At 46.1% G+C, this 25,419-nt stretch overlaps 1 protein-coding gene across 1 annotated transcript in view; it reads right to left on the bottom strand.

Annotated features, from left to right (window-relative positions):
- TRABD2B (TraB domain containing 2B) overlaps positions 1–25,419 on the bottom strand; it is a 363,603-nt gene that overhangs the window by 169,562 nt on the left and 168,622 nt on the right. The window contains exon 4 of the mRNA XM_088479349.1: positions 9,396–9,570. Coding sequence (XP_088335475.1) covers positions 9,396–9,570 — 175 coding nt within the window. The remainder of the gene's footprint in view (positions 1–9,395; positions 9,571–25,419) is intronic.

The following is a 25,419-nucleotide window of genomic DNA, read 5'->3' as shown; positions in this document are numbered from 1 at the left end:
TGAATGGATGCCGCGCGCATGCGTGCGCTGCATCCATTCATACTCCGGGGGTCCGGCACCGCCGCACAGCTGCGTCGGTGGGGGTACCCAACCTCCCGATTTGACCACCCGCGGGCCACTTCGGCCCATGGGTGGAACAGTGGGACAGTACTGTTCCGCTGAAATCGGGATGTTGGGGAGGGGTGCGCCCTCTATGGGTGGCACCCCTGTGCGACCGCACTGGTCGAACACACCTAGAGCCGGCCCTGATAAATCCCATCACATAGTTTGCAAACTTGGCTAAAAGATACAGATGTGTCCACATACATCTAGCCTCTGTGTGCTACAAGTCATGTTACACATAATGCGTGAGAGCCATCACAAGCAGCTTCTGCTGAGTAAAATGATATGAGGCATGTCTATATTCTGTGTGCAACTGCGGGTGCATCTGCATGTGAAATGCTACGTTACAGTGTAAGCGGCTGTGACAGGCTATATGTATGTGTACACATCTATACTCCACTCCACTGACACTGCAGTGGGTGTACCCATTACCCAACAATCTTGGTCAGTGTCCCAGATGGGAACTCATTGTAAAAAACAGGATTTAAAAAAAAAAAAAGATTTTGTAGTGGGAATTTGTAAATTGTTCCAATTTTTCAGACTGATCTTATATTTCGCTTCAGATTATGTGATATTTGCGAACTGAATACTATGGAGATTCCCACAAAAGAAAATAAAAGAATCTGTCAAAATGTCCGTCTGTCCCTGTAATGGCCAAACTCTTCTACCACAGCTGCAAGTTAACATTAGGTACCGAATATACACAATACGCCGAAATATTAAAGCACAAAGAGTGTGCACATTGTTCCACTCAAAATAGTAAAACAAGCAAAATAATCATGAAGAGATTAAAAAGAGAAGAAAAATCAACAAAGTGCATAAGCTGTGGATTCTGATGGGGATTGTCAGGGCTCTGACAGTCCCAACTCTGTCTAAATAATTAATCCTGTGCATCTGGACAGGATAAATGGACTTTGAGGCCCTGGAAAGCTGTTTTTGGAGAGCTGGCTCAGCAGTGAGTATGTGGATTCTCGGAGGCCGGGTGTCATATTCTGCACGTTCAGTGCTAGGAGCACCAGCTGTATATATGCCAACATGTAGTGCCATTTGTTGTATTGTCACAATGCTCCCACCGGCAGAAGGTGATTTGAGGCTACTGTAATAGCACAAGACATATGAGTCAGGGTATCAGGTATCCAGGACATGCAGTGGAGGTACGAGCTTGGGTCAAATAAATTCTGCACCATTCACCAAGTGTTTGACGAGGACAACTGTCTATAGTGCATGTCACTGCAAACAAAGGGCCTGATTCATTACGGATCGCTATTGCGATTACGCATGCAGACGTCCGATTAGTGCGTACTGTGCATGAGCAATGGCTCCACTGTGTTCACACTGTGGGCCTGATTCAGACCCGCTCGCGAACGCTATGCGCTCGCAAGCAGGTCGATGGTGGCCAGTGCGCATGCGCACGACGGAGCCGGCTCCATCGTGCGCATGCGCGAGACCCGGATAGCGATGGGAAAACCGTCACTCCGGGTCTCGTACCAAAGGGGGTGTGCTGTCGATGTTGAGTGACAGCACGCCCCCTTTGGTGGGCGGGCCGGGGGCGTGGCTGCCCAGACGGAGGCATTCCCATGGGAACGCCTACCGTCTGGAGCCGGCCCCACTGACATCACAAGTGATGTCAGTGGGAGTGCTTTCGGCTCTGTTAGAGCCGAAAGCACTCTTGGGCTTGCGGCAACGAGACCCTACCACAAGGGTCTCGTCGCAAGCCCGATGGTCGCGATGGTCTTGACCATCGCGACCATCATTGTGGCCGCTTGCTATAGCTGTGTGTGGTCACCCACAGCTATGCGAGCAGCCAGGAGGCCGTTCTGAAAAACCAGAGGGCTGGCCCTGATTCAGAGCGAGCGCTCTGTCAGAGCGTCCGGCTCTGAATCAGGCCCTGTGATCGCAGTGAAGACGCAGACCCATCGCAGAGTGAATGACAGGAAGTGACCGTTTGGGGGTGTTGACAAGGGGGGGGGTTGGGGAAACGCAGGCGTGTCAGTGCGTTTGAACGCTATTACAGGGTCGTGCATAAATTTGACACTGCGATTGCATATGGAGCTTGAGCTTTCACTGCGTGCGAAGAGATTAGCAAATGTCAGATCTGTTGTAATTGTGCGTGAGGGTCCGATGGTACTCGATGTTACCGATGGTTTTACAGACTTGGAATGTATTACGGATGTGAGTAAGGGGAAGCGGGCGTCCTTATGTTGGGCTGCAACGGCATTGTGATGGCAAACATTAGCATTTTTTTGCAGTGGGTCTGCATTCGTAATCACAGCTGCAATCGCAATAGCGATCTATAATGAATTAGGCCCAAAGACCATTGTTCTCCATTCTGTTTAGTAAATAATATTATCTTTGCAGCAGGTTGCATGTGATGGACAATTGTAGCGGGTGCACCTATAATAACCTATCCCAGCGGTATGCAACCTGTGGCACTCCAGCTGCTGTGGAGTTACATATCCCAGCATGTCCTGCAATAGTTTTGCTGATAAGACCTGATAAAAATGTGGCATGGCATGCTGAGATGTGTAGTTCCACAGCAGCTGTTGTGCCGGAGGTTGCCTTCCCCTGACCTATCCAAACATTGTAAAAGTGGTCCTCTTTTGTTAAGGTATTGCCCTTATTTTTGGAATATAGGGCCTGATTCAGACCCGGTCGCAAGCGCTGAGCGCTCGTGACCGGATCAATGTCAGCCCACTGGGCATGCGCACGACGGAGGCGGCTCCATCGTGCGCATGCCCAGTGGGCAAACATCGACCCGGTTTTGAGCGCTCAGCGCTTGTGACCGGGTCTGAATCAGGCCCATAGTTTACCGAACTCTAGTAGCTTCCTATTTGTCACTCCTTTCGGTTTATTCTATAGACATTTATGCTTAGATCTATTTCTAGGCTTTCAACAAAGAAAAACTCTAGGAAGCAGAAAACAATCATACGGAGACTTTTTGCATACACGGTTTGCCAGATACTCACTCCAAGGTTTCTCCTTACTAAGAGTATCTTAAATCCCATGGAAAATGATCAACGTGAGAATGGCTGAAATTGAGTATCATCCAGTCAGCTGTGAACCAGCACCAAGGTTCAGCCCCAAAATGACACAGCACCAAGGGTCACCCTCCACACTGACATAGCATCAAGGTTCAGCCCCACAATGACACAGCACCAAGGTTCAGCCCCACACTGAAACAGCATCAAGGTTCAGCCCCACACTGACACAGCATCAAGGTTCAGCCCCACACTGACACAGCACCAAGGTTCAGCCCCACACTGACACAGCATCAAGGGTCACCCCCACACTGACACAGCACCAAGGTTCAGCCCCACACTGACACATCACCAAGGTTCAGCCCCACACTAACACAGCATCAAGGTTCAGCCCCACAATGACACAGCATCAAGGTTCAGCCCCACACTGACACATCACCAAGGTTCAGCCCCACACTGACACAGCATCAAACTTCAGCCCCACAATGACACAGCATCAAGGTTCAGCCCCACACTGACACATCACCAAGGTTCAGCCCCGCACTGACACATAACCAAGGTTCAGCCCCACACTGACACATCACCAAGGTTCAGCCCCACACTGACACAGCACCAAGGTTCAGCCCCAAAGTGACACAGCACCAAGGTTCAGCCCCACACTGACACAGCACCAAGGTTCAGCCCCAAAGTGACACAGCACCAAGGTTCAGCCCCACACTGACACAGCACCAAGGTTCAGCCCCACACTGACACATCACCAAGGTTCAGCCCCACACTGACACATCACCAAGGTTCAGCCCCACACTAACACATCACCAAGGTTCAGCCCCACACTGACACATCACCAAGGTTCAGCCCCGCACTGACACATCACCAAGGTTCAGCCCCGCACTGACACATCACCAAGGTTCAGCCCCGCACTGACACATCACTAAGGTTCAGCCCCACACTGACACATCACCAAGGTTCAGCCCCACACTGACACAGCACCAAGGGTCACCCCCACACTGACACAACACCAAGGGTCACCCCTACACTGACACAACACCAAGGTACAGCCCCACAATGACACAGCACCATGGAAAGAAGGCATATAATTTGCACCTAGTATGGGTTTGGTGGAAATACTCACTGGTGATAATCAAACTAAACGTACAGATAAGGGAGTTCCTCCTGCAAGAGATGTACAACCCTAAGCATTGACAAATATATTCATTTAATCTGTGTAACAAGCTCTGTGGTGTGTCAAACGTGCTATTTGGCTGAATCATACTATAGGTTAGTAAGGACACACCTGTAGGATTAGGTATAATGCAACTTTTTTTTTTTAAAGATTGTTCCCATTTAAAAATTTACTTTAGCTAATAATAACACATGTCTCAGCTTCTTGCAATTTCTTTGCAAGCATGCCCCTACTTTAAAGAGCACATACATTTAAATCTATAGAGTAAACATATAGCAGACTTCACTATTCATCTGGTTAAATGTGAATTCATCCACAGCTAGCACAACAAGATCAGCTGTACTGTCTAGGAAGTGCCGGAGCAGCCGCTCTGTGAGATAAGAGCGGGTTTCCCCCCCGAGAATGAAGGCTTCTTGTGAATGTCTGGACAGCACTGCAGGGATCACGCATGGCCCATGGTCTCCTTCTATAAACCAAACAAGGAAACATTCTGTGTGAACGTATTCTGAATTAATTCTATAATTAATATTAATGGATCTGCCTGTACTGCTTCCGTCAAACTAACGGGGAACAGAAAAATCTTTGTCTGCAGGACCGAGATGAAAGGGGAAACGTTTTGTCAAGTCCTGTAATCCAGCAAATGTATAACATGAGCTTGATCATGCTCCCTATTTGCATATGGTACCTCCAGCTGGGACAGTGGCCCTGTGAATGACGGTTGTTACCATCTCAAAGGGCCGGGGGTATAATCTTCCTTTGCAGTCAGCTCTGGATGTCTGATTTGCATTCAGAAGAGGACTCCAACCTTACTGCCTTTGAAGTGGGGAACGCCGAGTTTAATCCCACTTTGAACGCCTCATTGTTTTTTTGGCAGGCCATCTTCTTTCCATGGGGTTCGATAAAAAAAAATGGTTTCCATGGAATGAAGCAAAATTTGGCTGCTTTATGAATAAACTTTTTTTTTTCCCCCTCATCATTCAGGAAATATGCAATAGAAAGAAATCGCCTTCTGGCTTGATGTTCTGCTCAAGAGTGTGTCACGATTTGGTTAGTACGAAACTCAAAATAGTAAAGTGCGCCGAGGTACTCTCACAGCCCTCCGTAGCGACCTGCACAAAAATACATCGCAAAGCTAAAGGGCCTCATTCAGAGGCGGTCGGAGGATGCAAGCGGTCGCTCAGAAACTGGGCGGCCACTTGCATCCTGACCGCCCGCCTCTGTTGCGGTCGTTAGGCTGTGGGTTAACACCCACAGCTCTAACGACCGCTTCGGTGATGGTCGCGATGGTCAGAGACCATCGCGACCATCGGGGCTTACGACGAGACCCTAGGGTAGGGTCTCCCTTGTCGTAAGCCCCGGAGAGCTTCTGGCTCTGGGCCTGATTCAGAGCCGCTCATAAGCGGCCGCTTGTTCGTTCCGAGCGATGTTTGCACAACTGCGCATGCGTACGGATCGTAATACGCATGCGCGAACCAGTCAGTGTGGCCGAAAATCGTTTGTTCGATAAATAGCGAATGCCTGCTATTTGGAGTGACATGAGGAGGCGTATGTGGGTGGTAACAGGGGAAGGTGCTTGAAAACGGGGAGTGGAGATCCGAACGCAGGCGTGCTTAACGGTCAAAACGGGCGTTTTATTGGTGTGCATAATTAATACAGCAGCGTCACTGACCACGTCACTGGGTTATTTTATAGTCAGAACTGCTCGCAAGATTGGGGTAGGAAAAACCAACCACAAGAATAGAGAGCAGTTCATACGCTGGTCGATGTACTCGATTAATCTAATAAATAGCGGACATGATGTAGGATGCGAGCGGCCAGGGGGCGTAGTTTTAAAAAAAACGACCGCATGTTTGGTTCGCTCGTTCAGACCTAGAGGCGTGAACAGACCGCAAAGAGCGAACGGTTCATTTGAATAGCCACCCCTTTTTTCTGAACGAGCGAGCACAAATAGCGTCTGGCTCTGAATCAGGCCCTCTGTCTGAGCCGGAAGCTCTCCACTGACATCACTAGTGATGTCAGTGGGGCCTCCCCCAAACGGCAGGCGTTTGGGCTGCCACCCCCCCCCCGGCCCGCCTTCTAAACGGGGCGAGTTGTCAATCAACATCGACAGCTCGTCCCCTTTGGATCGAGACCCGCTACGACCAGCGCTGTCGGTCGTAGCGGGTCTCACGCATGCGCACGACTGCGCTGAAATGTAATCAAAAGCAAGCCAGTCAAAAGACAGGGATGACCATCGGTTTGTGAAACCATCGATGGTCATCCAGTGAATAGTTTGTAACCATTGATGGTTACACCACCGATGGCCATCCCTATACAGAATGGCTGCTGTGTGGACGCATTACGCATGCGACATCTCACAAAACCGAGAAATGGCAATGTGCATACACAAGGACATCTAGAGGCGGCATTGGGACTGGTAAGTAACCACAGCACCATACTCAGATGGTGCTGTGTATTAAAAGACATCATGCTTCATGGCGGGGTTATTACCAGAATCTGATGGCGCTGCTGGAGAAATCTCTGATATCTCCACAGTCTCCCTTTCAATACATTTTGGAGAAGCAGCAATAATCCCTTTTTTTGGCAAAAATACAGAAAAGATGGGTTTTCACTGCTTCATACTGTACATTTTCCCCATTGCTCAGTACATTCTTCCTGACTACAGACAAAGCCTAATAAAGTTATGCTAATTTGAACATGATGGAGGACCAAAATAAATGATTGCCAGATATAATGCACTAAAGAGATCTAATAAGATAAAAACAGTTTGAAGTTGCACGTTATATATTTAGCTCTTGGCTGTCCTGGCTGTATATAATCTGTTAGTATTATAATTCAATTTTCCTAGTTTAATTATTTATTAACATTTATTTAGATAATGTTAAAATATTCTGTTGCGCTTTAACTAGTTGGCCTAAGGAGATAATAAGTAACAATGTGCCTAGCTCTCCCCGCAATTCCTAGGGTCATGGCAAATGTTGCATCTTTCTGGTGGATGATTCTGGCTTTTACAAACAACTTTAAAAAAAAGGTTATAATACTGATTTATTATTGTATGATTGTATATGTCCCAAAATCCGTGTATATGGGACTCGTTGTTGCTTGCAGCTTTGCCCACGATGAAATAGCTTCTGCCAACAGTTTTTTTAATTGAGGTGTTATAGTTCTATTGCTTTTGCATAGGGGCCCTGTCGCGGGAGGGAGTGCCCCACATGACCAGCAGCGCTATACAGACTGGTGGCAGCAGCACCTTCACTCACAACTCACACCAATGTCACTGTGTGAGCCCGGGCCCAAAGCACCTCTCCCCCTTCCCCTTATCTGCCGCGTGCACGGTGTCACTCTCTTGCATTGATGATGTCAATAAATGTTGTTTTTTGTTATTGCTCAGCTTTGACGAATGGAGAGGAAACAACGCGCAGGTTATATCAAGGAGTTTCCACTACAAAATGATGCAGTTTTCATGGAAACCGGTTCTGTAGTCTTTGCGCCAACTTGGAACAAACAGACACAATGGGCCTGATTCAGACCCACTCGCGAGCGGCTGTCCGCTCGCAAGTGGGTCGATGTTATGGACTGAGCATGCGCACGACGGAGGGAGCTCCGTCGTGCGCATGCGCCAGACGCGACGAGCGAAGGAAAGTCCTTCGCTCGTTGTGTCCGATCAAAGGGGGCGTGCTGTCAATGTTGATTGACAGCACGCCCCCTTTGGTGGGCGTGCCGGGGGCGTGCCTCCCTGACGGGGGCGTTCCCACGGGAACGCCTCCCGTCAGAAGCTGGCCCACTGACATCACTAGTGATGTCAGTGGGAGTGATTTTGGCTCTGATAGAGCCAAAATCACTCCGGAGCTTGCGGTTGAAAACCTCAACCGCAGGCTCCGGCTCGCAAATTCGATGGTCGCGATGGTCTCGACCATCGCGACCATCACAATGCATGCTCGTATAGCCTGTGGGTGGTGACCCACAGCTATACGAGCGTCCAGGAGGACGCTCAATGAAAATGGAGCCCGGCCCTCATTCAGAGCGTGCGCTCTGCTCAGAGCGTACGGCTCTGAATGAGGGCCAATGTTCTTATTATAGTAGAATATATAATGGATCACAATACAAGGAGGCAAAAGGGAGATAGATGCAAAAACTGTCATAAAACTATGTCTAAAGCATGCAATTCTCTGTACAAATAAAACAAAATAAAACATTTTTTGTAATGAAAGTACCTTTGAACATTTGCAGAAAGAACTGTTCGCCGACGATGGCTGACATTTGCAAAGACTAAGGGAGGTCAAACATTATTTTACCCCGCAATGAATTTCCTAGTGAAGCGGGCAGAATGGGGAGAATTTGCGGGTCCGCGTGGGGGGAGCGGGGCTAAATGGCATGAGTTGCATCATTTAGCAGCGCCCACTCTTTGCGGACCCACGAATCGTGGACTTTCCCCTGGAAAGAGGCGAGGCCTAATTACAGGGCCGGCTCCAGCAGGAGCCGCGCCATGTGCAGAGAGGGACCCGGATGCCCCAAACCTCGCATGCGACATAATAGGGGGTGTGGCCTAATTACCATAGGTCACTCCCCTACATGACGCTATTTGGGGGTGTGCCTGTATGGCACGCCTCCCATTTAACGTCAGTCTGGGGGCGAACCCAGCATTATGTCATAGCTGGGCTGCCCCCAGCTCTCTCCCTGCACTGAATGGATGCGCACGGCATCCATTCTTCTCCGAGGCCGTCACCGCTGCACAGCTGCGGCAGTGGAGGTGCCCAACCTCCCGACCGCCCATGGGACACTTCGTCCCGCGGGTGGAACAGCAGGGCAGTGCTCGAAAAACTGGACTATCCTGCTGAAATCAGGAATGGCTGGGAGGGGTGCGCCCTCAATGCGTGGCGCCCCTGTTCGAACGCACTGGTCGAACAACCTTGAGCCGGCCCTGCCTAATTATATCAACGGTCCGGCCCCGCCCTCGAGCCAGCCTGCAGCAGCAGCTCTCCGGGCTGAAAGTATTTATAGGAAGTCGGTAAGTATGCCTTTAGGTTCATGGGCTTGTAATAAAGTGTAAAACACATTATTCGGGCTTTGAAATTTTATATTTCATTTCAATGTAAATCACAATTCTGTATATTGTAAAACTTAGACAGTACCTGCACCAAAGGCAAAGAAGAAACTCTTGTCCCGGTTTTCCCTCAGGAGGCCCATCACCCTTCTTGCCATCCTTTCATTCCTTTTATAAATGAGCTCCTGTCTGAAGTAAATGTCTATCTCCTGAGCAGTAACCTGATCGTTTGTCGGGAGAGTGGTGTTGATAAAGTTTGGGACCTGCAAAAAAGAAAAAAAGAAAAAGAAATGATGGTGAAAATAGTAAACTTGCAATTACTGTTTGAGCTTTTAAATATCGAAAAAATAAATCCTAATGCTGGGCATACACTGTCAGATAAAATGTCTGTTAGACCGACCATTTTATCTGGCAGCCTGACGCAGCAGATATCGCGGGCATACACTGTGAGATATCTCACAGTGTAGTGGCCCCGATATCTGCGCTCCGCCCCCAGGGGAGGCATTTCCCCGTTCCTTCCCTGTGAAGGTACAGGGGAAATGTCTGCCAGTCAGCTGCGGCTGGGCATACACTGCCTGATTCAGCCAATATTTAACTTACAGAATATTGCATCAGACGGGCATGCTGGATGATCCGGCATGCCCGACCAATTGATATTTTACCCTTGGTCGCCTTAACACAGTACAATTATCGGGGCGATCCGCTGATCTCAGGCAGAACGCACCGATAATTGTATAGTGTATGCCCAGCATAAGTCAATACAATGTGTCAAACAGATGCAATAAGTCAACAACTGTCATTACCTGGGGTGTATCAGCACATCCTTCTCTGATACACCCTGGTGCTCCACCACACATGAATGGTCACACATGTGTCTGCTAATCGATTCACTAATTCAGCCAATTGCTAATCACCAATTAGTAACTGTCAAGGTATATGTGAAAGCACTCAGTTACCTGGAGCAGGAACTGCTTAACCACCCTATAAGCTTAATGTCCAAAGTGGGGAGTGGGCATTTGGAGATATCTGTGGCTTTTTGCAGATCACTCTATCATTTTTTAATTTCTGATTAAGTTTAACATGGTTTTAACTTAAAATGCGGTCACCATTTATTCTTTTTTATTTTTTTTCTCCACCTGGACGTTATACTTCCGCTACTTGCACACCCTGCCAGATGTAACCTACGCATGTTGGGACCCTACTCCTAGCATCAGGATGCTGCAACCACCCATTTTGTGTCATCTCTTCTAGGAGTAACCTATTCCACCCAGGGTAATCCTACGTAGTGCGCCCAATACGGCTGCCTCATTTGGTACCTTTGTGGGTGGAATACATAACCCATGGAAGTTATTTCCCAAAATGTCTGCACCAACCCTGCAATATGCTTATTGTGCTCTCTAGGTTTCGGTTGATTTTAATTATCTCGGTGTGGTTTTCTATTTTTTGCAACACCAAATCCTTGTACAATGTACCACAGGCTTGCCTACCCTCCTGATTTGGTCGGGAGCCTCCCGAATATCGGGTGCCGCTCCCGACCCCCCGGAAAGGGAGGCAAGCCTCTCGGCTGCCGCCTGCCCCCCCCCCCCAACTACTACAAGAAACCCTCGCAGCGGGGGGCCCAATGATGCGATTCGTACTGAATCGCGTCATCGTGGCCCCGCCCCCTGCTGCACAATGCCGATATTTTCGTCATTGTGAAGAGGGGGCGGAGCCACAATGACGCGATTGTGTGGCTCCGCCCCTAAAACTGCGTCATCGCCGGCCATGCCCCCCGCTGTGCACAGATATTCAGCTCCCTCCTGGAAGGAGGGAAATGAATGTCGGCATGTATGATGTTTCATGTCTTCTGATGTCTGTAAAGCGACTTTAAGTCCTATGGAGAAAAGCAATATATAACTAAAATTATTATTATTATTATTATAAGAAAGGGAACCGAGGAGGGGTATTGTATGCAGTTGAAATCACAACGAGAACTGGGTGTAGGGGAATGGGTTGTGTGAGTGCAGCACGCCTGCCCGGAGTGCAAAGATGTGCCAGTACGCCTCTGAATACACTTGATGACAATCTTTGGTTAAACGCTAAGTGATATATACTCGCTTTTTCCTATGGCATTTACAAGACATCTACCAACAAGATTTGCTTACTTAGATCATTAATAATATAAATAATTTTCTTCATATTAGTTTTTTGCTTAGTTGTAGATGTATTGCAAACTTGTTTTTTTGCTAATTATATGACTACACCATTTTGTACATAATGTGTTTTCTACACTGCTGCCAGAAGCGGCTGACCAATGATCGGATTAGTCGGACATGTTCGAGGATTTTTAACATAACCTTACTGTTTGGAGAGAAAAAAACAAAACAAAAAAAGAACTTTACTTCTTGAATAAAGAACTTTTGTGTAGTCCTTATTTTTTCATTGATTATGTGTGTGTACGTGTGTGTCATGTGGGAATTTCTGAATGAGGAGAGGTCTGAGGGGGGTGTAGTAGGTATGACCGACGGACGCATGTCCGGTGGTTCAAATGCCGACAGCGGCAGCCGGCAAGGGTGAAAATCCCAATCGTCCCTAAGGTAAGTATCGCTAACCTAATCTACCCCCTAACCCTAGCCCTCCTTTAGGGGTGCCTAACCCTAATCCCCCCTCTAAGAGCCTAAACCTAACCCCCCCTTCCCCGCTACCTAAACCTAAGTCCCCAAGGGGGGTGCCTAACCCTAACCTCCCCCCGGGGGTGCCTAACCCTAACCCCCCATTCCCTTAGCCTAACCCTAACCTCCCGGGGGGGTGCCTAACCCTAAGTCCCCCCCGGGAGCCCTAAACCTAACCCTCCCCCCTGTGGCTGTCCGTGCCCGGCATCACTTCGATCGGGATGCTGAGCGTTGGTCTTCCAGCGTCTGGTTAATGACAGGGGTCTAGATTTAGACGCCTGTCATTAGTACCATGCCGGGATTAGAATTTCTGGAAGCCGGCGGTTGGGATTTAGACCGTTGGCTTCCAAACTACATCCCCTGAGGGGCATGAGGTGCATGTTCGTAATATTGGGCATGTCAAGAGAGCCCTGCTTTTCATCTGTACTGGGCTCACACTGTCTGACAGCAGCCCTATATCTCTGGTATACTTGTATTAGACAGCATTTTCGATTCTATTTCACTTCGATGCAGCAGCCACTGCTTTTTCCACACCAAGTTCCTTTGTATAGACTCAGTCGCTCACAGTAAGTTTGTTTTGTGGAAGACCAGTAAAGAAGATATTGCAATATTCAATGTGGGAGATAACAAACCCGTGCATTAATTACAGTTTTTGCAGTGTCTTGTGTGATATACGAGCATATTATGGATATGTTTCTTAGATTATATAACATTTATATACAGATAGAATGACACCTAGGCAGTGAACTTGAGGGGTAGGTTTTATTGTTGCGTTGTTAACAAAATATATATATGTCCGGTCGGTATCTACTGTACTCTTGGCTGGTAGAAATATTATCTTTTTGAAAGATTGAGTTTGAGGTGGCGAGATGACAGCCACGATGAAATATCAGAGACATTCAGATGAGACATTGTTTTGGGAGTCCTGGGGAATCACAAAACAATTGGTGATTTCCTAGACGCCCAACAGAGTTTGGCAATCAACCTAATTCACAGACAGACAGTTATGGCTGGCATTACACAGCATGACGCTTCGACTATGATGTGGTGCTTTACTTTTCATCATCAAATTAAAGGTGGGTAGGCATGGTGACTATACTTCTGTCATTGTGTCAGAGTAGGGTGAAGCGCATGATGACTTGGTCTGACTCACAGAGACCCCCCCCCCCCATCCCCGTCCTCAGCTCAGAAAAGTTGGCAAGTATGTGATTAGCACAAATACACATGGCACAACCTCAGCAGGTACCAATCTGCCAGACACAGAAGCTTAAGGTGGGTACACAATATAGCGATATATCTGCAGACTGAGTGATACACACTGAACAACCATCATCTGCATGCTGCAGTGGGTCGGGCCGGCCTTCGTGTGGGTAGTGGGCGTGGCCTAATTGCGGAACTCGTGGCCATGCCCCCTTAAAAAAAAAAAACATTTGTGGAGCAGTGCGCTGGGGTGGGGGCGCTGTGTGCCCCTCAGCCCGGCACACAGCCAATGAGGGGGCGCAATCAGCATAATCGCTCCCCCCCTTTGGCATAGGAGACTCTCCGGCTGCTGCTTTAGCAGCCTCGGACAGTCTCCCAGTGCAGCCCAGCAGACAGCAGAGTGTGCTGGGCTGCTGTGATCTAAGAGGGAGGGGGAGCTGTGCCGCACCCGGGTAATTAGTACCCGCTCGTGGCTCCCCCCCTCTCGGCGCCCCTGTGTACGGGCGATCGGCTGATCGCTCGTACAAACTTGCCGATGGACAGATATGTCTGCAGACATATCTGTTCATCGGCTATGCAGCACAGCCTATGCGATATGTCTGTGAACGACGTCGTTCACAGACATATCATCTGTACACACTGGCCGACGGGGGCACGATGTATTGGCCGATGAATTGATCAGCCAATATATCGGCCAGTGATCGGCCCATACTGTCTTTCCTCCAGTCACAGTGGCTGTAAATCTACTGAAGTGTTTAGTAACTAAACACTAGAACCACCTACGGTACAACAGTATAGCATGGAGCAATTGGAGAAGAACGTTTGAGGCAGTGGACATCATATCGAGGTGAATAACCAAAGAGGATTTTGTACTATACAGCTTAGCCTTTCATAAATGACCTCCAGTTAGTACTTTATTCTATAACTGTAAAGAATAGCAGAGCCAGCCCCTACACCCACCTTAAAATCACATTCCACCCAAAACAGACTATTCCATCTGCTGTGTTGTGTCATAATTCAAAGCTTTTTACCATGACAAATATGATATATAGCCGAGCGCAACAGTCATTGTTGGGGCTTTTAACGTAGACAAAAGAATAAATGCAGACATTAACTGCGCACAATAACTGCCAATTTACTTTAACTTTAACAGGAAAACTGTCAAAACATTGGGGACAGAGCACCTTGTGAACCTATGTAATCAGTCTCTGCTGACTTTGTTTGATGTAAAAGGACATTTCTTTATGTTCCATAAAACAAACCGTAATTATGATTGATGGAGCCATGTATAGACCGGCTCGTAGCTCGGCCAGGATGTAGTCAATGTAAAAGGTAGCCATTCACATTATCTAAACATCTGACAAAAAATGATCACAATCAGCACTCATTATACCATATATAGTGCAGTCAGTTTAAATATAGCATTACTCATTCTGCTCTGTGTGTTTCTACAGGCAATTAACCCTCTCACGGCCAGGCCCCCCACCCCAGCATAAGGGTTAAGTTTTCTGTGTGTTTGTTTGCTCCACGAATTTACACACTGAAGTAATGACATTCTGTTTTCGGTGTCAGCGGGAAAACACTCCAGTTGTTATGTTACTCGTGGCTACCACTGAGGATTCAACATTTTGCAATGAATTGGAATCCAGGCAGCAGTGCGTTGTTTTATAGTTTGACACTATCAGTTACTGCTACATTACAGTGTGATTCTGCATAATATTAAATCCCCATAAATCTCTGAACAATTACGGGCTTACAACTTGCAAACGTTAAAGGGGTCAAAGAAAGGAAAAGTGAAATTGTAACACACCAAGAGTGTGATAAGATGCCAGCCAATCAGCTCCTAACTGCCATCTCACAGGCTTTGTTTAAAAAATGACAGTTGGGAGCTGATTGGCTGGCACCTTATCACTTTCTTATCACTTTTCACTCTGTCTCTTAACACTGCTTAGTAAATAGACCCCCCAAGCGGCATACAGTATGTATAAAAACTTGATGTGAGATAAAATTGTGAGATATATATCACCAACCAATCAGCTTTTAACTTAAATTTTGCAGGCTGTGTTTAAGAAATGATAGTTTGGAGCTGATTGGTTGGTGATATATATATATATATATATATATATTTATTTCACAATTTTATCTCACATCAAGCTTTGATACATATGCCCCTATATGTATCTAAGTGCAGTGCCATTGCAGCTTTGTAACATTATTACAGCACAAAGGCAGCATGGTTTACAAAAAAAAATACGTTTTGAGGGTCAAGATTGCTGTGTCTATGGGGATGCAAAATCTAGAATCATCTGATTGAAGCAATTGGGCCATACTTGCCAACTCTCCCTGAATGTCAAGGAATCTTCCTGAAATAGCAGCAATCTCCCTGACTCCCTGAAGAGTCCAGCAATCTCCCTGATTGCACCTTACCCCCATTATGAAGCTGTTATATAAAAAAACCTCCAGAGATATATACATTTAAATATGATCATTAGTATCATTTGCCTGCATTGGTTATAAGGCACAGTGATCCCTATGGCTACATGTATTTTCTGAAAAAGTATCAGTGCATTTTCATCAACAAGTAGATCTTACTAACTACTTTGGGACTCGTTTATGGTTGGATGTAAATAAAATTTATGACACGCCTCTCAGATGTAGTAGTACAAGCCCACCTTACCGCCGCACTCATAGGTGCTGCTTTCACAATCTCCCTGAAATGCTTTTTTAAAAGTAGGCAAGTATGGAATTGGACATGCCTGGAGCATTCCTCGCTGAGTGCGTCCAGTTATGTAGCCACGGGCCAAAACCAAGATTTTATTTTGCAGGAGAAGGTCGTGTAAATGAGAACCAAGGGTTAGCAAAGGTACATTCAATGGGTGGTGTTCCCTGTTCTGCACTGGGTTAACGGGCATTTCCCATCTAAAAAAAAAACATTTCCCAAGTACTAGAGATATGCTTTTGGCACCTTTCAATTGCACTTTAATTGCAAAGCACATTACTAACATACATGCATACTCTGAGATTTCCTGAATTTCAGGTAACGTTCTAGCACTCCTGGGAGTGTAGATCAACCTCATGAATCTCATTTACTTCCCCAGTAAAAAGGTAGGCCCATGGACTTGATGATGTGAAATGCAGCGAAATGCGTTGCTATGAGCCCATCCCTCACTGCCCAATTCCTCACATTGGGGGGGGGGGGGTGGGGGGGTAGGGCCGCAATGAACTGGTTCTCATAGCCGTGTCACCTGCATCTCCCATTTCTACCTTCTGAAGGCTTCCGTCCATAATCTTCCAGAGGGGAGGATTCAAAAGTAGTCATGTATGATAACTCGGCTAATAAACTAAAAAAATGTAAACACAAATCAAATGAGAAAATCTAAAAAAAAAATAAATGAATGGGATATGAAGTGACATTTTCACTCTTCTCACTAGGCACATTTCCAGTCGGACCCACAATTCTGCAAAAGTAGGTGCAGAATGATTTCCCAAGAGCAATTTCAAAACCGATCATACTCCCATGAAAATGCTGGGTAGAGAAAAAGGCATACAGAAAAGCTCAGCACGTTCGTACGTATCGCACTTCCGCAATTAATCTTTACTGTTGCTGCAGAGTACTGTACATAAAAGTGAAGGTATCAGCAAACTTCTGGGCAGGTCTACTTGTGTTGCAGGGGCACATTCAAGTGTACAGATTATTCCCATACTTGCTCACTCTCCAGAAATGCCCAGGAAATTCCAGAACTCAGAGGAGCTCTCCCAGATCCTAGGGGTTTACACATCCCTCCCGGATCTCGTCCACTTCTGCAAAGACGCAGGCAGGGGCGTGATAAGAAGAGTCTATGTTAATCGCAGTCCCACCCCCGCAGCAAAAAGGCTGCATTTTATAACGGAGACAGGATGAAGCGGTTCTCGGCTCCTGGATCTCCCAGAGTTGAGTCCCACAAAGTCGGCAACTATGGATTAATCCATATAAGAAAATGAGTGATCCGTGTATACTGGTAAAAATGGACCCATGTGCTGTACATAAAAAGCACACACTTTTACAGAGAAGCCAACAGTATCCTGGAGAAACAGCAACAAAAAGAACATCACTGATGAAGACATCCGTCAGTTTATTATATTCATAAAGGAAATGCAGATGATGATTCCGCCCTGCAATGCTGCCTATAATAATACAATCAAAACTACCAACTGTTTGATGTCTGTTGCATTAATCATCCTAACTTCTTGCAGTTAAATCCCATTCTAAGCATTTGACATTCAGCATGATTCACTGCAGTAAGGCAGCTGTTGTTACACTGATTTATTTAGGCCATTTGCCTCCTTAACGACCAGACACAGATCAGGAACTCAAGACAAATTCCAAGGCAATTAGCAGCCTGTTAACCACAGTCACAGCTTGAAGCAGCGTTCATGTTGGGACTGCACAGATCCCCCCAACGTGTCTAGTGGATGACAAGGCAACTTTACATCTTCATTCATTCAATAAAGTGATGGGCTAGTGGTTGTGATTATAAATTGGAAAACAAAGCAAGAAACACTGCAAATGTGCAACATCAGGATAAATCCCACCTAGTAATCAAACTATGTTTAAGGATAGATAGTACTTTACTCTGGTAACACAGGTCTGCAAAATTGAAGGTATTGAAAGCTTTTTTAATAATACTTTTATATTCTTAATTATACTCCTGTGTACATCAAGAAAAAATTACCGCATCACATTTACCTATAAGGGGGTTACATACATTTTTAAGAAAAAACAAGAAGTTTAATTGTTTTTGACATATTTATTGTGAAATACGAAAAAGTGTAGATGATATCACTGTGTTTTTGTCTTAATTACATAATAAAATAACAATACAATCAAACAATAATAGAAACAAAACCATAATTATTGAAAAAATCTTGGTTTTTTTGGTCTTCAAACTTCGTTTTGTCGCTTTTCGCTTATAAGCTTTTTCTGCGTATCATCCAGCAGTAGTCAGCCATCATGCTGACGTCCCAATGACCCTGGTATCTTCTTTCTACATCTTTAACGTCTTGGTGGAACCCTTCATCCTGTTCTGCACTGCAGTCTCCGAGATTATTCGGGAAATGCTCAATATGGGAATTCAAAAAATGTACCTTTAAACTCATATTGCAGACAAGGTTTCTGTAGCTATTAAGCATTTCCCTGACAATTTCATTGTAGTTTGGATCCTTGACACTGCCTAAAAATTTTGAAATCACTTGTTTGAACGAAGTCCACACTGAAAGCTCCACAATATTCATTAAACGCCCGAAATGTTAATCTTTTTATTAACTTTCTAATGTCAGGGCCTGTAAAAATGCCTTCCTTCAGTTTAGCAGCTTAGTTTATGTTGGCTACTTGATGAGTAGCATCAATTAGTGTGTATACTGTACTGTATGAGTGGTGTGTACTATATATGTACTGTGTGTGTGTAGTGTTTACTGTGTGTGTGTGTGTATGTGGTAGGGGTTAAAATGAGCCAGCACAGGGCAAAACTGTGTTGCATCTGTTGTATTTGGTTCCACCTTCGCCAGCTCACCTTGTAGTTGTTGTGTGTGCGCAATGTTCCGTTAGACAGTATGGGGTTTAGGCCCTTTGTAAATTTCAGCTCCAGGCCCATGTGGACCTTAATCTGGCACTGGGCGGGGGGAAATTTTATAACGAGAACTGAATTGCAACGTTCTATACTACTGACTGAATTCATTTAAGACAATGTTTTATAATAAATGTAGGCAGAATACATTTATTACTTTAAAGAATATGAAAAAAATTACTCATTCATAAATACATGTTTTGCAGAAAAACGTGATGTGATATGCAAAATCGGGAGTCATTTTCGTCTTCCGAAGCCAAAAATCTATAAGTATCACATAAATTCGTTAAAAAAGCTTTTTCATCGCAGACCTGTGTAATTGTCCTTGTTTATAGACTTTGTGTGCCACTGAAAGTCCTGATGTGGCAAGTATTGGGTTCCTAAAATGGGTGGGGTGGGTCACAAAGTGACCAGCTGAGAGCTAAGTGTAGTGTGGGCAAGTCATGGGCAAGTTTATTTTATTTTCAATTTGATGAAATGAAAAAATGGTGTCTCCACTGGGAGAGGGGAATATCCTTGTTGTCCCCTTTGTACGGTAGTATGGAGCCCTTGTGGTGCCATTATAAATAAAACATAATAAAAATTATCCAAACAAATATTGTGATGTGACTCACGATAATTATGTAGAGACAAATACATGGAACTGTTAAGTACAATGGGTGTTATTGCCAACTGGCATGCAATTAATAGACTGTAATTATACAAAGTAAGATGGTTCCTTGAAGAAAATAAAGTGCCGATATGGGAGATGTAAGTGCCACAATGGGGTCAAGTGCAAGCATAAAAAAGTGCACAAAAACTATCTCCAGAGAACCTTCTCAGACGTTATCGCTGCCCTTTAGAGACTACCTGAGGACTGACTGACCTGCAAATACCCAGCTGCAAAAGTCCTATTTCCACAAAGACGTCCTGCAGACCCAAAAATCTCTATACATTTTCTCCAACTCTATATGTACCCAAGTTTATCAGGAACTATGTTAGTCTTTGACCTAGGGATTTTTCCCGGTAATCGGACTTCCTATAGCAATAACACTTCTATTGTTGGCGGTAGTCCACGCAGTTGAAAGATTTTCTGGGTCTCATGATAGATTTTTAATGCAAATCATGTGGAAGTCAATTTAACATGGACCCTTATGTCTCACTAAGGCAATAACAGAGTAAATCAATGGTTCCCAAACTGGATGCCGTGGCACCCTGGGGTGGCACAAGGCCATGTGCGTTTCTAGAGAGGAAGGGGTCCGTGTGCAGTCTCCGACACGGGCCCCCTCTTCTCCGCCCGGCAGCGCACTGAGCTGTGCGCGGCCAGCGCCAGAGTTATAGACACTGGGCACTAGAGTGTGCCCAGAGTCTATGGTGTATGCACAGGTCACCGGGAAAATGGCTGCGACGGCCATTTTCCCTGTACTACGCATGCGCAAATGACGGGAAAATGTCCACCGCGGCCATTTTCCAGTCGTTTTACAGCGCCGGATGCCCGCGCCGATGTGGGACTTCGGAGAGGTAAGTATTATTATGGGTGCAGGGTGTGCGGTGCGGGGCCCCCCTGGACCCAGGGGCCCATGTTCCCTGCACACCCTGCTCCAATTTTAGATACTCCCCTGCACAAGGCACTTGCAAGGGTGCCATGGGTTGGTGGCTGAGGACCAAATAAAATTATTTATGGTCAATGTGATAGGCAAAACCAGTGCTGATGACTGCCAATCTTTTAAAACATGTGGACAACAAGATGTGCCACCATGTCCACCACCACATATCTGAACCTAAGGATGACAGATAAGCACAATCTTCTTAAATTAATATATTTATTTTTCACAATTTCTCAACAAGAAACTTTAGGCCAAGGGGGGCCGTGAAAAAAAAAATTGCTGATACTCTAGGACGCCGTGATTCAAAAAAAGTTTGGAAAATATATATTTTTTTTCAATGGCCAATAGTACTGAAATTATTTTATTCTTATGTTTAAATCCATTTTCTACAACTTCATTTTTATAGATTTTTTTTTTTTACTTTTGTGGAACAGAAAACGCAAATCTTATCCTACAGTGGCACTCCACATCCGTGGACAGGCACATATCTCCTGAGACTGGCCCAGGAAAGCAGCAAGTTAAAACTTACCACTGCAGGACAGATTTTAATAATAAAATGATGACGATTTTCTATCATCGTGAGAAGCAGAGATAGAAAATCATCTGTATCTCTAAATATTTATAAATAGGCAGCTAAGTACTTTGCCGTGTCCCAATGGCTTCTCACCCTATCTGGTCCACGAGCAGCAGTGGCAATAGCGGTGATACTTCCAGGGCCACTAGGCAAACTTAGGCAGGTGCCTAAGAACGCCGGGCACTACAGGGCTCCTCTAGAATAATGTGCAGTACGTACCGCACATAAGTGCAGCCCGCACTACACTAGTAATAACAAAAACACAGGAGCCGGCGCCGGCAGCTGTGTGTTTGTTTTAGCAGCCGAAGAGAGTCAGATAGACTCTCATCGGCTGCTGCGTCCACTGCCGGAGCCAGGATGGAGCTCACTCGTGAGCTCCATTTTCCGCCGCCCGCAGTGGGTGATGGGAGAGAAGTCATTACGTCTCTCCCATCATGCAGAGCGGGCCAGCCCAGGGGGACAGAGGAGTGGACGCCGGAGCGGGGATTAAGGTAAGTGGAGGTTTTTTTTAACGTGTGTGTTTGGCTGGCCGTGGGATCACTGCTGGGGGTACTGCTGGGGGGGGGGACTACTACTGGGGGCACTGCTGGGGGGGGGACTACTGCTGGGGGGGACTACTACTGGGGGCACTGCTTGGGGGGACTACCACTGGGGTCACTGCTGTGGGAACTACTACTGGGGGCATTGCTGGGGGGGACTACTACTGGGGGCACTGCTGGGGGGACAACTACTGGAGGCACTACACTGGTGGGACCACTACTGGGGGCACTGCACTGGTGGGACCACTACTGAGGGCACTGCATAGGTGGGACCACTACTGAGGGCACTGCATACAGTCAGGTGCATACATATTTACATCCACCTGATTTGGATGTAATTACCCTCAAATTAAATCTGAAAGTCTGCAGTTAAAGCACATCTTGTTTGTTTCATTTCAAAGCCATTGTGGTGGTGAATAGAGGCCAAAATATGAACATTCTGTCAATGTCCCAATATTTATGCACCTGACTGTAGGTGGGGATTACTGCTGGGGGCACTGCATAGGTGGGGATTACTGCTAGGGGCACTGCATTGGTGGGGATTACTGCTTGGGGCACTGCATAGGTGGGGGACTACTACTGGGGGCATTGCTGGGGGTGGACTACTACTGGGGGCACTGCTGGGGGGACTACTACTGGGGGCACTGCTGGGAGGACAACTGCTGGGGCACTGCTGGGGGGACTACTACTGGGGGCACTGCTGGGAGGACTACTACCGGGAGCACTGCATCGGGGGGACCACTACTGGGGGCACTGCATCGGGGGTTTAGTACTGGGGGAACTTTATAAGGGGGACTACTACTGGGGGCATTATACAAGGGGCACTGCATATGGGGACCACTACCTGGGGCACTATATAAGGGGCACTGCATAGGGGGACCACTACTGGGAGCACTGTATAAGGGGCAATTCTGGGGGTTGAAGAAATGCCTAGTGTGCCGAGAACCTTGCATCGGCCCTGGATACTTTCCAATCAACGTGACAGGGTGAGACAGAGGGGCAGCTTCAGAGGTGGACGCCATTTTAATATGTCACATTTGAAAATTTTTGTGCCGGAGCCGTAGTGCGCATTTGCAGCGGTGGCGTTGCTGCTCTGGTGGCACTGTGAACTCTCTCGCAGTGTGATTGACACACTGGAGCCGTTTGGTGGCGGGGAAGCATCTTAGTAAACGGGGGCATGTCTGCCCTGTCTTTGAGGCATGACGAAGCCAACAACTGCGTCTTCCGACACAGATTCACTGGCCTCAGCAGATTAGGTACAGTGGACATTCTGAGTAACCTTAGGGGTCACTAAGATGTCCCATGGTCTGCCCAATGTTTCCGCCAGAGATGTTGCATCTTTGGACGCATGCAGCACACCTGAGAAAGCACAGGTGGGCATCTCATTTACATACCCTTTCAGGCCGATGACGCAGCATTGATCACTTCTGCGTCCACCTATATATCAGGCCTAGAATCCCACACCAGGATAGTTGGCATGTATTCATGTACATATTTTCCTTCATCTCTAATACAACTAATATGCTGCAAACAGATGTATCCAACCATCTGAAATCCAGCTGTATTTTTATCTACATATATATATATATATATTTTTTTTTTTTCAATGCATTTCTCCTGGAATGTTTCCACACATAAAGTACCTCAGCAGCTGTTTTGCTACAGACTTATCTTTCATCTGATACGGAACGTCCTGGTTATTATACCTCATGTCTCTGTATCTTTTTATGGAAAAAAAAAAATTCAATAAAACAGCATTTGCATCCATATCAAACCCATTTTATCATTTAAAAGCATTTTGAAGGATTTCACCAAGGGATTACAGCAATATCCATAAGCATTTCTGCATACCATAAAGATTTCTCCTTTGGTCAGCTTGACATTATTCCAGAAAGAGGTTTTTTTATGTTCTTATAGGCTTGCATATTTACCTTACAAAGGGGGAGATTTATCAAATCTTGGAGAGAGACAAAGTGGAGATCTTTGCACATCGGCTCTAACTGTCATTTTACAGGCTGTGCTAGAAAAAATATCAGTTATGCCGGGTACACATTAGACGATGTGTGTACCCGGCCGACGCACAATGTGTGTACCCGGCTGAACAACATATCGTGCGGTCGCCTGACACCGCACGATCTGGTGAATGACCGCATGATACGATGATCACTAGCCGCCTACACAGGCATGGGGTCGTTCATCAAATTGACAGATTGAGCAGCATGTACTATAGGCTCAATCTGTAGATGCGATCAGGCCTGCCAAGAGCTGCGGCGGGCCCGGTTATCAGGGGGCATGGCCTAATCGTGGGCGGTGTGGCCACGCTCCCTTCCCGGGAAAAAAAAAGTTTTGCAGCGCCGCTGGGGAGGGGGCGCTCTTTGCCCCCTCAGCACGGCTCACGCTGTGTACCGGGCTATTGTGAGGGGGGGGCGGAATCGGGCCCCTCAGGAAGCCCCTGGCCCGGGTAATCTGTACCCGCTCCCCCTCCCCCTCTCGGCGCCCCTGGATGCGATGAATGAACCCACGGGAGAGCGCATGGTCGGTCACAGTGCATACACACTTGCCGACATGGACAATACGTCGGCCCGATACGCCGGACCAGGCGACATATTGTCTAGTGTGTACCCAGCTTTAGAAGCTCTCCACAACATTTGAAAAATCTCCCCCAAAGTGTTCAAAACATGGAAAGCTGAAATATGTTATCGGAGCATACAAGTCTACATTCCCTGAATGTCTGGGAGATTACCGCATTTCGGGAGATCTCCCGCACTCCTGTGAGAGTTCACCACCGTCTTGGATCCCACCCAGATCCCCAGTGAAGTGGGCGGTCCTCGAGCTTGATGATGAGATTCTAAATGAATCTCGTCAACTGGAATTGTACAGCTAGGGAGGGAGCCATGATTATGCGATTCACTGTTCCACATTCCTCACACCTCCAACCAGCACCTCCCGCTCTGGAATCTCTTGGGCGGCTCAGGTAAAAAGCAGCCAAGAATAAAATAATGGAAAACAATGTTTTTCATATACAGCATATAAAAAGAGACAGATGTTACAAATGTGAGACATAAAGATTACATTCTCGTATTAGAAGTGTTTCTATTTGCAAAAATAAAATTCAGAGTATTTCTCGACTGCATTCCTCGTCCCTGTGCAAATATTTAGCTGAATAATAAATGGTGAGTTCTGCAATACTTATTGCTGCATATTAAAATGCACTTAGTAAATTAAATACTGGCTGTAAAGCAATTTGTTGAAAATCAGATGCACATGTGGCAGAGATTCTCGTGCAAGTGTTTGGGCTCAATTACACTGGGACTGATGTTGGTTAAGAGCCTCTGAAATAGTAACGTGAAATCAGAGGGTGATTTCATTACTGACACTTAAACATTAATTATACAACATAGTTAATAAGGTTATGAATTTGTTTATAGGTATTGATATCTAAGGGTCCTTGAGAGAGGTTTATTGAGCTCCTGGCGTATGAACCTGGATAAAAGACTTTTAATTTGTAAAGGTGCATACACACTAGATGATTCACTCCGTGGGGTAAATTTAAGAATAAAGAGTCGAGTTTGTGTGAGTTTTGGTGAGTTTGCATTCTCACGTGAGTTTTGGGATTTTTTTCATCTCTCAAATTTAATAAAGACAAATTCGAGTGAGTTTGGAAGTGAGTTCTCTCTTTTCACTGTTTAAACTCATGTGAGTTTGCAAACTTGAAAAAACTCACCATCGGCCAAATTAGGAAGTACTTTAGATGAAAAAGATGCAACTTGCAAATTTACTAAGAATCGAGTTTCCAATCTCGTGTGAGATTGTAGCAAACTGACTGTGAAATAGAAGTTTTGAACACTCACCTCCTGAGCTGCGAGTTTGGCTGAAACATACACAAATCATTGTGATTTGTGTATGTTTTTGTTTTTAACTTGTTTAAATAGGGTTATTTTTTTTTTTTTAAATGACAT

Source organism: Taudactylus pleione, unplaced genomic scaffold (genome assembly GCF_031769625.1).
Source record: "Taudactylus pleione unplaced genomic scaffold, aTauple2 ptg000230l, whole genome shotgun sequence".
Taxonomy (NCBI): domain Eukaryota; kingdom Metazoa; phylum Chordata; class Amphibia; order Anura; family Myobatrachidae; genus Taudactylus; species Taudactylus pleione.
This window is presented reverse-complemented; position numbering and strand designations above follow the sequence as displayed.